General features: G+C 41.1%; 2 protein-coding genes across 5 annotated transcripts in view; both read left to right on the top strand.

Annotated features, from left to right (window-relative positions):
* The first annotated feature begins 1763 nt into the window (after nucleotides 1-1763).
* Nucleotides 1764-8567, top strand: LOC115055568 (monocarboxylate transporter 9). Of its 2 annotated transcripts, none has more exons than XM_029521479.1 (6): nucleotides 1764-1864; nucleotides 2534-2791; nucleotides 4458-4601; nucleotides 5696-5791; nucleotides 6751-7626; nucleotides 7869-8567. In XM_029521479.1, exons 2-6 carry the CDS (start codon nucleotides 2593-2595, stop codon nucleotides 8051-8053), a joined length of 1500 nt encoding a protein of 499 aa, XP_029377339.1. In that variant the 5' UTR covers nucleotides 1764-1864; nucleotides 2534-2592; the 3' UTR covers nucleotides 8054-8567. The 2 variants fall into 2 exon arrangements, with proteins under 2 accessions (XP_029377339.1, XP_029377340.1); XM_029521480.1 differs by lacking the exon at nucleotides 1764-1864 and adding an exon at nucleotides 2371-2446.
* Nucleotides 8568-9808: 1241 nt separating this feature from the next.
* LOC115055658 (protein FAM13C-like) overlaps nucleotides 9809-15192 on the top strand; it is a 17051-nt gene continuing 11667 nt past the window's right edge. For 2 of the 3 annotated variants that reach the window (XM_029521608.1, XM_029521607.1), the window contains exons 1-6: nucleotides 9809-9993; nucleotides 10398-10599; nucleotides 10718-10939; nucleotides 11320-11500; nucleotides 13717-13879; nucleotides 14502-14620. In XM_029521608.1, the coding sequence (XP_029377468.1) occupies nucleotides 9970-9993; nucleotides 10398-10599; nucleotides 10718-10939; nucleotides 11320-11500; nucleotides 13717-13879; nucleotides 14502-14620 (911 nt within the window). In that variant the 5' untranslated portion in view covers nucleotides 9809-9969. Of the gene's footprint in view, nucleotides 9994-10397; nucleotides 10600-10717; nucleotides 10940-11319; nucleotides 11501-13716; nucleotides 13880-14501; nucleotides 14621-15192 lie in introns of those variants that run through there. The other variant, XM_029521609.1, reaches the window with a different exon arrangement.

The raw sequence follows: 15192 nt of genomic DNA, 5'->3' as shown, positions 1-15192 counted from the left end.
TGAAGCATGATTAGAGGAAGCAAAGTTTCCATGATAATGCTTGTATTGATAATAATAACAGCATGATGATTTCCAGCCTCTTCGGTTACTAAGACACTTGAAAGGACAGGAGGTTACTGAACCAAAACCAGTTTTATAACCCACGCTATCTTGTGGACTATATGCAGAATCTGGAGATGTGTCAGTAAATGTATTGAATAACTGATATATTTGGGTTAATTATAACACCAACACTGATTCTAACTATGGTCAATAGTGTTCAAAGTGTATCATAGCAGCTCCAGTCCTCTAACCACCCCCACTGAGTCATACACACTGTCCCCTACATGCACTTTGTCTGGTTGAAACTGGTCTGGGGCAACATGTCAATGTAATGCCAGTGTAGAGCACAATTAACTGTGCCTCACTTGTTCTTTTCCCCCCATAATTTATCAGGCAGAAGGGGATTATAGAGCCTAAATCTGTTCTGTAAGACCTTATCCGGCAGCAAATGGGGAAAGGCATCAAAGTTTCTAAGGAGTTTTAGATGCATTCATCGTGAAAAGCAGGTTGACCTCTGGTCCGTCTTCCCACTTTCTGACTCAGCTCCTTGTCCTTTCATCTTTGGATTCTTCTTTTCATTCACTTTTCTTCACTGCAGTAGAGGCAGTCATATTTTTTCCCAACCTGGGGTTATGAGGATGACTGCGATCACATGTGAATGCAACTTTATTATGCTTCTGCTGAATGAGGAAGTATACATTGTCATTATTTTCACGGACGCAATAAAACAAAATTCAGGTAGCACTTCCTTGGGGTAAAAAACTGCAACATATAATGAATCATAATTTAAATAAAGTTATAGATCATAGTTATAGAGCCATGGTCTAACTGTTTTTGTTTTTTTTTTTTTGTTAATGATGCTTATTTTTTTCTCACATTAACTGTAGTCTATTTTATTCCTGTTTGAATCTCATCTGTTTTCAACACTAATCAGATCCAGCAATCCAGGTAATTTTGTCTACATGTTGCTGTCCAGTCTATCGCGCTCACAAAGGTTTGAGGTCACATCACACTCGTTGTTTTGTTTGCCATGCAAAGGCTGATCATGCTCAGTCAGGAGTTTAGTCCATGTGTTGCATTCACTGGTGCTCCCTGTGAGCAGGACTACAGGCGCTACTCCCTGCTGGCGAGCTGGGGTGTTTTTATTCTCATCCATCAACCGGTTCAGACTGGCCTGATGACTCCATATGAGTGGCCCACACACAGCCCGCGTGAACCCGCAACTTTTATCCTGACCACAAAGATTATTAGTTTATACAACGCAGCGGCTTCGTTTTTGATTATAATCTCTTCCTCTATTTGCTCTTGTAACTTTTTCCGTTGCTTTGTGAGTCTCACGTCTGATCATCTAACAGTTATGGGGCACTCGACATTCCAGTGATATGATATTTTAGATGTATCCTTTAAAAAATAAAAAAAATAAATCAGACCCATATAAGCTGGTCCACAGAGGCGCGCCGCGCCGCCGCCTCAGAGAGGGGAGAGCCTCTGTGCGCTCCAGGCGCTCATGAGGAAGCAGCGCTCTTCCTCCCGTAGCTTCCGAGCTGCTGCTGGACCAGCAAGAACAGCTTTGAACCGGTTTGTCACCGGCTACAAAGCGGATTGAGACAGACCAACAATGCGCAGATGATGCAGAGTGCTTTCATCGCACACGGGCCGCAGACATCCGAGCTCAGGCCGACCCTCTGCAGTCCGTGTCATTTGAACACATTTGGGTTTTTTTTTTTTAAATCGGGTAACGTCCTACATGGAAAGTTCCCGTAGAGCTCAGCTCTGCAGGCGGCCGCTGCTGCTGCTGTTGATGCTGTTGATGCTGTAGAAGGTGAGCTGCTTCTCTTCTCCTCTCAGTATGTTCATGTTTGCATTGTTTACAGTCTGCTGATGGGCTGATCACGGGTATTATTATAGAGAAGGCATTATTTAAGTTAGGCCATAGAGGATAGAGGGGTTTTTTTTAATCGAATGGAGTCTTCGCCTGTTATATTAATGAATAAAGTAAGTATTCTGTGAACTGGCAACATTGAAGGAATTCAACACTGTCAGCAAAGACATTAGAAATCCGCACCAACTTTTCCTCAGCTGAGATGCAGCAGTAAACAAACTGCTGCAGCAGAGAGGTATCAGGTTTCTCTGGGAGGCTAAGAAACTTGGTCCGTTCATGAGACAGGCCTTTCCCCTGTGTATAATAAGAACCAGAGCTGGATTATACAGGAAGGGGGGGGACTAGCAGTGCAGCCTTCTTTACTTTCTCCTCCTCCATCCAAGGTGTGGTTATAAAGGAACAAAAGGGGGCAGCTGGATGGGTTTTAGTTGCAGTCATTCGGTGTCCGGGACCTCACACAGGTGACCTGCCAGCTTGGCCAGGCCAAGCACTGCAGCAGCCTTCACTCCATCAAGGCACTGTGTGAGTGTGTGTTTTGGACATGACTGTTGATCTTTTCAATTATTTTGCTCTTAACCTTATTTCTGTCATGTTTGTTGCTATGTGCAGGAACCTTGGCTCTGTCGCCGCTGCAGCAGATCCCACAGGACAGCAGTAACCTCAGCATTATGGCTCCATCTACTAAAGTGCTGGACGGAGGCTGGGGGTGGGCAATTGTGGTTGCCTCTTTCATGGCCCAACTCCTGGCCTATGGATCACCCCAGTCAGTGGGTGTCCTCTACCCGGAGTGGCTACATGCCTTCCAGGAGGGCAAGGGCATGACGGCCTGGGTGGGCTCCCTTGTAGCTGGAGTAGGACTTATAGCCAGTGAGTAGCATGCCATGTGATAATACAATAAGCCTGCAGATGGGTCCAAATTGGGGTTACTGTGCCAAGCTAAATGCCAGATTAATTGGATTAGGGTCTGGGAGAGTCCTGATACTGAGACATGTTAAGAGAGACGGATGGAAATTGACAAAGAAACTTAGCATTTTTTTTTTAAATGTCAGATTATTCAAGTTAGAATTAATTACCTCTGCTGAGAATTAATGAGATGTTTTGTCATTCCATATTATCGTAGCTAATATAAAGCTAACATTTCTGCTGATATGAGTGATCACCTTTACACCTATTATCCTATCATTTCTTTCTCAATTATCATACCACGTAATGTTCCTGATAGCACGGCAGGTACAAGATATTTTCTAAACAAATCTGACCAATGGCTGCCATAAAAAGCCCCAGTCAATCCATTATCAGGGAACATGTTTACTATATCTACAGGAGTTGAAGAGCTCTCCTTACACTGACTGTATTGTTTCAGTGGGTTCGAGGAAACGCCAGTGCTGTCACAGAGATGGACATTTTGTGGCTCCCTGAGCAGTGTTGCTGTTATTGATTTTCCATGAGAGCAAAGGAAGTGCAAGTCATCCATGCCATGAAAACAGGAAGATCACTTCGCCCGTAATCTAACCATGTAAGGAAAGGTAGACAGATACACTGATAGGTAGGTAGACAGATATGGGGAGAGACACGACTCGCCTTCAAAAATATTTAAGTATTTCAGAAAAGTTGTATGTATACAAATATTTGAATTCAATCATACATAAAAGAGGAGAAAAAAAAATTTGGCTGCGTGATAAAAGCTTGTGGGAATGTAAAATGTAGGCAAATAAACATCAGTACTGATGTTATAAAATATTATATGCTCCACAACGGTGTTGCACAAACGTATTCAGTTATAGATAGTGGTTTTGACTGACATTTCTGTCCAAGCCACAGCTTTCCTGCCAATCTTATTTCTTGCTGTCTCAGGGTAAAGGGAAAATCATGACTAGACAGATTTGGCGCTGAGCCTGACCAAGTCCTGGACACGTGTCACAGCTATCTGACATCTGCAGCACTGCAGTTCCTCCTGCACAACAGCAGGGTCTTACCCTGGTTAGAAGGGAAGGCTGGTCTAAAAGTCACATTGTGTCTGGGTCAAGCAACCTCAGGGTATTTGAGGATTCAGGAAGCACTGAGAAAAAAAGTATCGCACTCAGTATATACACTGTGCACTTCAAGTGACAAGCTAAGAAAAGCAAATAAGTGCAACAGAATGTGAGGGATGAGTAGATTTTTCCAGTCTTGCAGTGAGTTGAAAGAAAAATAAAATGAAATTGGTTAAACCATCGGCCATTGAGCTAAAATATAAACACAGGACGTCACATTATCTTCTTGAGTGATGTGAAAACACATGTGACAGGTAGCCAGTTTGAACTTAATTTTATGTGTCAGTGTCATTGTCAGATCCAGCAGTGCTTTGTAAAATGAATTTTAGATTTTCTCAGAAACAGGATCCAGAATCCAGAGTACAGCAAATGAAACAGCAGAATGTCCTCAGAATGCGTGTTCCCTGAATATTTTCATTCCTGTGTCATTCACCAATTTCTCTCTTTTTTTCTTTTTTTTCCCTCTCCTTCCTGTCTTTCTACCCCCCCCTCCCCCTCAGGTCCTGTCTGCAGTGCCTGTGTGGACAACTTTGGGGCTCGTCCGGTGACCATTTTCAGTGGTGTAATGGTGGCGGGTGGCCTGATGCTCAGTGCCTTTGCTCCCAACGTGCAGTTCCTCATCTTTTCCTATGGGATTGTGGTTGGTAAGGAAACATGTGATGATTGGAATTGGAGGAGTAAAAAACAGAGTACTCTTCTAGAAATAAGCCTGAAAATCTAATGCTGCAAATATCCTGGAGGCCTCATTACCCTCACAGTCAGACAGAGCGGAAGGTGTTGGCTTAGGTATCAAGTTTGGAAGAATGTGTTTGATGTTTCTTTGGACATGCCAGTTACCTAAGCTTCTTATCCCTCAAACATGTAACGGTCTTGTAACACATTGTATAATAATTTCAAACAGGCCCCACACATGTCCAGCTATTATGTAACATCAAAGGCTGACAGTTTTCTCAATTACCAGTCGTTGCCATTGGAGGTGCTTAGAAGTACGTTGAGATCATTGCGCTATTATTTGTCTTAGGCTTATGGTTGCCCTATATGGCTATTCCAAGTCTGTGATGGTCCTAAGGTCAAATCTGTCATGCTTTGAATGATTTCCCAATGACAATAAACAAGTGAATAGACAAGATAAGCACTGCAGTTTCGCACCACTTGTTTGACTTTGCTGTTTGGGGTGTTGACAATTCTTTTGGTTTTACTCTATTTGCCCGATCCTTGTGTTGTTACTCGTGTATCCCCTCTGGATGCCTGCGCAGGCCCAACACCACCTGCTATTGTATATTTTCGTGACAGCCCAGCGTTCCTTAATCCTGGCCAACCCCTCACAGTCTTTGACAGGGGCCACACTGGTGAGGGGAAGCCATGCAAATTTGAAGACAGTCATGTATTTTTAGAGATGCCATTTTTAGACAGTGGTTATAACTGTAGATGCACATGGGGCTTGTTTACTGCTCATCATGTGCTTCTTTCATGTTTTGCTAATTGTATTGCATAAGAAACTTTGTGCATGCTGAACTTGCTGAAGATTTATGTACATTGTAAATCATGCTTTGAATGATTTCCTAAAAATAATAGGACAATATACATATTTATAGAGTTTGGAGGAAACATGAGGGATAATTTCTGTTATGTACTGTGCAATGGAATTGGAATGTTTGTATATGTTTAGAAGTGAAAGCCTTTCCACCTTTCAACTGATTTAAAGGGAAATCTTGTCTTTTCCTCTCTCCTACCACAGGCCTGGGATGTGGTCTGGTCTACGCAGCCACGTTGACAATCACCTGTCAGTACTTTGACAAGAGACGCGGCCTTGCCCTTGGCATTGTCACCACAGGTACTGCTGCTCCCTCTCTGCTCTGAGCCCTCTGGGTGCACACCAGTTCTCCATACTTCTTTCATATATGAGCTGCTGGGAGCCTTGGGAATCCAAGGTAAACATCTATAGGGAAGCAAAGGCAAAGTGGTCTGTTAGGTAGAGACAAGGACTAATGGGCAGTGACCACATCTGATTCAGCTGAGAATCAAAACTTCAATGGTAATGACTATATATTTTGATTAGACATTTGACAACATTGCCTATGTATGGGGGGTTATACATATAAAAAGCTTATTTCTAAAGATTTAACCTTACCATTATTAATGTTTACACATCTTACAATGTCAATCTAAATCATGTTGTGTATATTAACAGCCCAAGAAAATCTTTTTTCTGCTGACTAGTGATATTAGTTTAACTTTTAACTGTGTGACTGTTTATCCTCCCAGAGAGGACGTGTAAAATTACTCTTGAAAGTTATTCCCAATTTTAGCCTCAGCAGCAGCATCAACAAAATCAGAAGCAGTATGGGAGGGCAGGAAAAAATCACAATAGTTTTATTGAAAACTACAAAAAAACAGAAATAGTTTTATTGCCAGGTATGTGTAAACATACTAGGAATTTGACTCAGCTGTTTCAAACTTGGACAAGGGAAAGAAAGAAAGAAAAAATGAAAATAAAAACGAAATATACAGTACAGGCCAAATGTTTGGGCACACATTCCTATTCATTTGAATGAGAAGGTGTGTCCAAACTTTTGGCCTGTACTGTATATACATTGAAATTAGAAGTCATTGCAATGGAATAATGTAAATGGATTTAAGTAGACTGTAGCAGTTTTAATCAGGGTCTCATTTGGCTATACATTTTCATGTCATGTGTTGTTCTCATTTAGAACAATGGCTTTAATTGGAATAGATTAATCTCTCACCTCCTGGCATAAGCTCTGATTTTTTGTCTTCCTCTCCCTCAACCAGGCACAAGTGTTGGAGCATTCATCTATGCCACAGCTCAGAACGAGTTGATTGTGTTGTACGGCTTGGATGGTTGCCTGTTAATCATCGGTGCTATAGCACTAAATCTCATGGCCTGTGCTGGCTTTATGAGGCCCCTCAACATGCCAGGATACTATCTCAAACAAAAGGCTGCCCTGGAGCGCAACACAGAGGAGCAGATTTTCGAGAAACCCCCACTGGATGACCTGAAGATCACAACAGGTTCAGGCACAACCACTCCAGAGAAAAGTCTGGCGGTAAAGGAGTTGCTCATCGCCATCGATGCTAAGGACTTGGCCACTCAAACGGAGAAGAAAGGAAGCTTTCTGGCTGGGTTGGCCATCATGAAAGTCATCAAAAAGAAACAGCAGGCTTATTCCACCTACATGCACTCCATGTATGAGATCCTCCAGGACCAAGCCATGGTTGCCTTCTGTATCGCTGTCTTCCTGTTCAGCCTGGGGGCATTCCCTCCTGTGCTCTTTATAGAGGATGTGGCACAGACTGAAGGACTCATTGAAGAAGTTAGTGTCATTCCTCTGGTTTCAATTGGTGCCATTGCCACTTGTGTGGGTAAGCTAGCGCTGGGTGTCCTGGTGGACATCAGGTGGATCAACAGCATCTATCTGTATGCCTTCACTATGTTTGCAGGAGGTCTGGCACTACTCCTTATCCCCATTACTAAAAGTTATGTGGGACTGCAGATCCTGTCAGCTGTCTTGGGTTTCTTCTCTGGAAACTGGTCCCTTACCTCCTACATCACCACTAAGATTGTTGGCTTGGACAGACTGACTCAAGCCCATGGCATCCTTATGTTCTTTGGTGGATTTGGAATCATGCTTGGTCCCCCTGTTGTAGGTAAGAGGGCTGTTTTTATCTAAACTGGCAATTATTGGTTAGGTACAAGAGGTACAGAGTTTTGGTTTGTCCCTGTTGTAAGGTCAGAGACATTTCAAGAAAGTAAGTTTTTATTAGATAGTAGATAGCAGGGCAAGGTCAAGGGGATGTCATCTTAAAACAGCAGGAACCAGTGCATCTTTATTTAGCTGACCACTTTAGGATTCCTTCCTGACTGTCTGCTTTTTCTCATCACTTTTCAGGATGGTTCTTCGACTGGACACAGTCATATGATTTGGCATTCTACTTTAGTGGGAGCTGCGTAGAGTTGGGAGCGTTCATTCTCTTTCTGCTCACCCTTCCCTGCTGGAGCAAGAAGCATGCCGAGAACAACAGACCAGACGTCCATTACACCAGCAACTGTGACAAAGTTGCCTCGGTAGCCTAAATACAAGCGCCTTTCACACAGAGTGTTATCTCACCCGTACTGCCCAGCAATTATCCGCTGACAAACTGTACCTGAAGCACCTCTTGCAGGAATTTATTTCTCTGAGTATACAGAGGTTCTCCAATTATTTCTGCTACCAGTTTTTAATATACCAAAATGAAATACAGGCCTTTCCTCTGTACTTTGCCTGGATTTCTCACGTCCAAACCATACACACAGATCTTTTTAAAGGTTTGATCCTGATGCCTGTGTTGATTTCTTTTTTATTATTATTGCCTCATTTTACGAGGCGAACTGAACAATACTGTTCAACTCCCAAATTTGTTCTGTGTTTGTGAGAACTTTCTCAGTAATGCTGAAAAAATGGTGCCGTTCTTAATACCGGGATCTGTAAATCCGGTCGTTTATTTAACACAGTAACAAGATTTGAAACTACTACAATGTCACAATAATCTCAGAATACAGAAATGGACTGGAAGGAAAGAAAAAAATACTTTTTTCTTTTTCTTTTTTTTTTTTTGGGGGGGGGGGGGGGGGGGGGGGGGGGGGGGATAATCCCAATTTTAGCAACATTTAGCATTTTTATTTTGCCTTTTGGTTTTAATATGTACCTTGATTGCACCAGTGTCTTTCTTACCAAAGCATCAACAGTCAATGCCTGTCAACACACAATGCCTGTTGGAACAATTCAAAAGCCTCGCTTCAAGATACTTTTTGTTTTCAGCGCATTGACTCAATTTATACTTTTTTAATAGTGTGAGCTCCACATACCTCCTTTTTATGGATTTGACTTTTTTCAAAGTTCGACTGACTCAAAACATGAAAAAACACTGACGCAATCCCACTGTTATTCCATCCCTAAGCATGTTGATTCTCTTGTGGTATGATTATCGTGACCCTTTTTGGCATTCATTTTGAGTAGGCTAGTTCCATCATGTTTTCTATGTACATGATTATGTATAGTGTGTTTGTATGTGTCTGTACATGCATGTTCGCATATGTGCACAGGATCATGTGTGCATTGTTTGATGAACCTTTGTATTAGCACTAATTTGTAAAGTTAAATGTGCTAGTGACTTTTATATGCACAAAGCCAGCCATAGAGCTGAAGTTGTACATTGATTATTGTGATAACTGTAATGGAAACGTTTCAACGGACTCGTAGAATCACTTGAATGTTGTTAAATAGACCACTGCAAATGTCTCTCTGATAGCTCCAGTTTCACGCACAAGAGAAAATCTGGGATAGTTATATTTGCTTTTTGTGTTTGTAGGCGATATTGACAAGGTTCAGATGAGGTACCATGAGTATACTCTTTGTATGTTTGCCACTTTTAGCTACTCTTTTTATTTTTTTTATGTAATATACTATTTAAGTATGTATTTCTGATCTCTTATTTTATTTAAAAAGTGCCAATAAAAGGTATTTGGATTAAAGAGAGTGAGTGTGTATGATTGTAATATGTTCATCATGGGACTAAAGCTACGTGTTGAACCCTTGTGATAGGATACATAACCTTGTTGCCATTTTTGCTCCTGGAAATACATGTATATGGACTGTTTTCCTAAGATACAGACCGGATGAAGCTAGCGGGCCGTCTGTTTGCATCTTCTCTCCTTCCCTCTCTCCTGGCAACACCTCGACAGGTCGCCATGGTTACACACTTGTCACGTGACTGGCAACGTAAACAGTGTTTCGTTTTCTGTTTTTTTTTTTTTTTTTTCAGGGAGCTAACTTAATGATGAGAAGTACGCTAGCGCCGCTCCAATTTTTAATCTTTCATAAGCCTAAAGTTGGGATGCTGGTACCAAGGCAGTGGCTGCTCCGCTTGCGTGGGACTTTTCGTTAGTTCGAGGAGGGACAAACAGGGCTACGAGTGAAAAATGGAGAACCGTCCCGGTCCGCCGAGCTAAAAATGGGAGCTTCAGTGTCGCTCTGTGTAAGTTGAGCTTTGGGAAACACTGTTTGTCTTTTTTCCCCACATGGGACTGTACTTGTCTGTTAAAACCAGAATACCGTAAACAGTTTTATTAGAGAGTTACTTCACAATAAAATATATATATATATACATTACACCCGGGCTATACCCCTAACAGCGCTGTTGTTGCTTTTATTTGTTAAAACTGAGAAACGTGTCATTAGCCGTATCACTGGCCAACTGTATATTGTAGACACTTCTTCCGATTAGATCATGGGTTCTTTGGGTCCTTGTGGCGCCTGCAGTTTTCGAAATGACAGTCGCTATTTTTCTACAACACCTGTGTTCATCCAGGAAGTTGACCACGACAAGATACTCTGATTTCTGTATTTCAATCATCTGCCTCATGCTCTCACTCCACGCAGAACGACCTGTATTCAGTCAGGATCCTGAGGCCCAGCGCGAAGGTCGGCCCAGAGCTCATTGCTCCCACGCTGGTGACAGAGCTTGAACTTGCCAGCAGGTGTGTGTTTGGGGTTTCTTTGGAAGCGCTGAGGGAGGAAGGGCTGATGGTCTGTGGAATACCACTCGCCTTGAGAGACATGGTGGACTTCCTGGATAAGAACGGTAATAGTGGCACAAACTCCTTTGTTTCCTATACATCTCACCTTCCCCCCTTATGCCACTCAATACTCAAACATCAGTCCATGTACTGTGGCCGGACTCACCGGTTTCCTCATCACAGGGATGCAACACAGAGGACTTTTCCGTCTGTGCAGCTCAGTGGCACGAACCAGGCAGTTGAGACAGCGGTGGGACCGTGGGGAGAGGGTGGACCTGGAGCAAGAAGGAGATGTCCCCACTGTGGCCTCGCTCCTCAAACTCTTCCTCCGAGAGCTACCCACCCCAATAGTTGCAGAACCACAGCGCAAACATCTAATTCTGAGCCTCAAAAGTACTATGAAAGGTACACCGAAATAAAGCTGGACTGGTAATTTTAGATCAAATTTGTATAATAATCATACATTTAATGTATGTGGCTATTGGTGGCCTCAAGATTTGAGCACAGTACTTCTGAGCACCTTAAATATGCTGCGTGCACCTCTAAATTTGAGAGCTATAGTGCCTGCATTAAAATGCCATTGTATGACAGTGGCATAGTGTAAAAACTGCCAGTCAGGCCTTACTGTTAGCAAGAATCTGTTTTACTGAAGTGTTCCTCAGCAAAAGACTGAAATCTTTACTGACTCAGCAGTGAAATTCTGTAGCTAATCTCGCATGTATGTCCAGTGCAAGTGCCCCTGTCCAGTGACTGTTTATATGAATAAATATTTTGTTTATTTTTAGGGCATGCTGATGTGACAGAGATGAACCAGTGTCTGAGAGAAAACCTTTGCCACCTCCCGGCTGACAACCTCATTATTTTGTCTTACCTCATCCACTTTTTGTCCAGAGTGGCTTCTCACAGCCAATCAAATCACATGCCTGTGGAAAATCTGGCAACCATCTTTGGGCCTTGTCTATTCCAGTAAGTTTCTGTTATTAATGCCACATTCAAATCCTCTCCAGACTATGCCTAGAACACATGGCTCTTTCAATAATGCCAGCAAAGTGTCAGTACAGTCTGGCGTTGACCTTGCGAAGAAAGTTTAGTGACTCCTCACTGTGTAAGTAATTAACACATTTCTCCTATTTTTACTTTAGATTTCACATTTAGTTTTGAAGTAAGATACAAAGAGATTTCTCTAGTACAATCTAGAGCACATGAGCATGAAAACAGAGAAGAAAATGTTTATGGTCTCTGTTTTTCATTAAATCAAGATGTAGAAAAAATACTTTGACATGAGAGCGAAGCTCTAAATGTGTGACTCATTAACTCCAGTGGTTGTGAGTCTGCGTCATTTTTCCACACGACTAAATTGGGGTGGAGAAAGGGTTGTTCCTCCAAGGAAATGGGTGTGGATTCTGTGGATTGTGCTTGATAACAGAACATGACATGCCTATTGACAGACAGATATGATGGACGCCATCAGGATTTTGTTAGTCTCCTGTTTATACAAGTCTCTTGTCACTGTAAACAAATGCATTTTCTCTGGGGATACTACTAATGTCTATTTCTTGTGTTGTTGATCGCTTAATCTCCTATTAATTTACAGAATATAGTTTTTTTGTTTTCTTCACAAAGTTAATGACATGTCCATGAAATGTGGTGGTCCTCACACTGTTCTGTATAAGTCGGGAAAATGTTAATTATAACCAGAGGAAGAAGAGTTATTCAGTGGGTGTACTGTCCTGGGAAAGTCTGGGTTGGGTTTGGGATGCCATAACTGCAAAAAATTAGAGAATGTCCCTGCAACAACTGCCTAGAAAGAAAGGCTCGGCATAATAGATTGTATCAAAGTTTTTGAGAAAGGATTCGAGATGCTAATTCTATACGAATAAAGCTAATATTTAATAATACTTATAAACTTAATTTCAGATACACTTCACTATACTATGTATATATAACATACATATATATATATATATATATATATATTGGGGAAGTATTGGCATGAATTTCCTTATGTTTCTAATTTGTAAATAATTTGAACAGGGATCCTTACATCCTAGTTGAAATTTAGGTTTTGTGTTAGTTGTTACCCAAGGAGGGATTTTATACTGTTGTAAAATTTGATCAGAACCAACACCAAGGACTTCAGTGTTATCAGTATTCATTTGCAGGAAGTTAGCAGCCATCATATCTTTCTTTCTTTAATTCCAGCAATGCTCAAGATATTTTTGATCTTCAGGGTTTACCAGACATTCAACTCGGTCACTGATACAACAATTGAGAGTAGGTCTACCTCAGCTGACCCAGTTCTTGGGTCTCTTGTGGAGAATCATATGACTGGCTGCCCTCAACTCTAGAAAATTTTAAATAGTGATATATAGATTTGAGTAAGACTATTTCTTTACTATGCTTTGACTACTGTGCTACTGGAAAATCAAATATATTCTGCTATCTAAAATATGCCTAGCGAGTAGATTTTCAATGACTGAAAAGTAGCATGTTCTTGGCACACAGCACTTGACGGGTTCTTTGGCAAAACCCCCCCTTAAGTCCTGCATATTTTTCATGTAAACCTCTTTATGAACCCGCTGTATTGCCTCTAATGTAAAATATCTGAGGGACTAGTCCTGTCCTGTCAGTTCACCTGGTTGTCACATAAACAGACATGTATTAATGCCAATTTTTTACATTCTCTTCCTTTTGGGTATGCTATGTTGACTTTTACTTATTCTGCATACATCAGATAAGACCCTAAATAACCCAGAATGAATTATGTCAACAACAGCAAAACATACTAGCACACACCTAGATAACAAATAACTAATTCTAGATAAATACTTCCCATTTTTTGTCACAGTTCTTACTGTTGTATTTACCTCAAGTGTTGCATATCTTTAAAATTTCCAGTCAAAGCGAAGCTTCAGAAGGCTCGACTGCCTATCTGTTTATTTTCTCCCTTTTAGTTATGATTTTTTTCATTATGGGGAAATGTATTGGCCAATGTGTGATTTTATTCATCATATATAGTCTTAACCTGTACGTTTTAGTTCACTGCTGTATATGTCATTCCACTAGATGGAACCATTTTTCATTAAGGTTGTTTTGTTCCTTGACAGCGCAGCGTGTTCAATACATGGGACTTTGTATATGTGTGGCATTGTCATATTGTTTTCTATCTCTCCCACATGCAGTGTTCCTGCAGGACCCAGGATGATAGAAGAGCAAACCGTGTGTAATGGCCTGTTGCTCCATTTTCTGTTGCATCACAAGGATCTGTTTCCAGTCTCAGAGGAGAACACAGTGGCCTCACCGTCACCTCCTCCTCCTACTCTGTCTGCCCTTTCATACTTTGAGGTGAATCATTAAAATAGCCTTTGACAAAATATTTTACGAAATGAATTCAGTGTAATAGTTTGTCTTTTTTGAATGTTTTTATTCATAGTAGTCTTTGAACACTTGTAATATATACATTTTTTTAGATATTTTGTATGCCCCTTTAAACCTTTTTTTGTGGCATTTCAATCTGTCACGTTTTAAACAAACGTGACAGTTAAAAAATTAATAAATAAATAACTGTTACAACTATAACCATGGTACCCAGAGAACTCCCCAACCAGTAAGTGTACATTTTTTCACTTTTGGTTATTCAGATCGTCCATCTGCTAGCTTTCCCTTGTCTGGTTCCAAATTGTACTAATTGATTAATTATAGCAATAGGAATTATGATTATATGCAGAGAGAAATAAATAGGATATAAATATTAACTTATTCCTACTTTTAATAAGTATAGGTTTAAACAGTAGGTAATTATATCATTCTTTGACTGTCATGAATGTTTGAAGTTTGAAGATCTGGAAACTAGTCAAAAGTATTATCTGTAATTTTAATTGGCTGAACGAGGCAGATAATGGGGAAAAATAGTTTTATTATCTCCCCTCAGTAGTCTGTGTTTGTTTTACTCCTATTATTCTGGTAGAGCCGACCCACTAACTGTCAGTCAGAATGGAGCAGTGGGGAGATGCTGGAGGGAGAGACCTCACCTTCTGTGACCAGTGCTGTTAACCAAACAACACAGATGAACTCTCAACTCAGCAGGTACAGTCGTCAACTTTCCTAACGCCATAAAATAGTACTGTATCTTCTCGCAGGGGAAAAATTAGGAGCTGAGTTTTTTACACTATGGCACTGCATTTTGTATATTCAGCATTGATAGTCAATTGTAAGGCTGATGATTGTGTCAAACTGCCGTTGTGTTTTATCATACTCACAAAGTTCCACTTCTTTTGTAACCAAAGCTTCTACTTCAAATTAGAAATGCTTCTAGGAAGAGAAAATACAGTGAAAGGACACCAATGCTGTTTTGGCCATGGCTCCTCTGCATATGCGTATTCTTTTGTCTCTCGCTCATGGATATGGATTACCCCCATTTGGTCAGTAGAGGCTTTGAATGATCTCATATACCTTCAATTTTTGCTTCATTAGTATAGTGTTGAGTATACCTGCATGGTATGGAGACCAGGGTATGATTCCTCAGGTATTAACCCCAGCCACAAGGCGCCCACTAGTGGTACTCTTGTGCCGGTCCCAAGCCCAGAGAAATGAGAGGTTGCATCAGGAATGGCATCCGGCATAAAGCTGTAGCCATATCAATCATAAAAAATCACATG

This window comes from Echeneis naucrates, chromosome 15 (assembly GCF_900963305.1).
Source record: "Echeneis naucrates chromosome 15, fEcheNa1.1, whole genome shotgun sequence".
NCBI lineage: Eukaryota > Metazoa > Chordata > Actinopteri > Carangiformes > Echeneidae > Echeneis > Echeneis naucrates.
The sequence above is the reverse complement of the archived record's forward strand: the minus strand, read 5'-3'. Positions and strand labels throughout refer to the sequence as shown.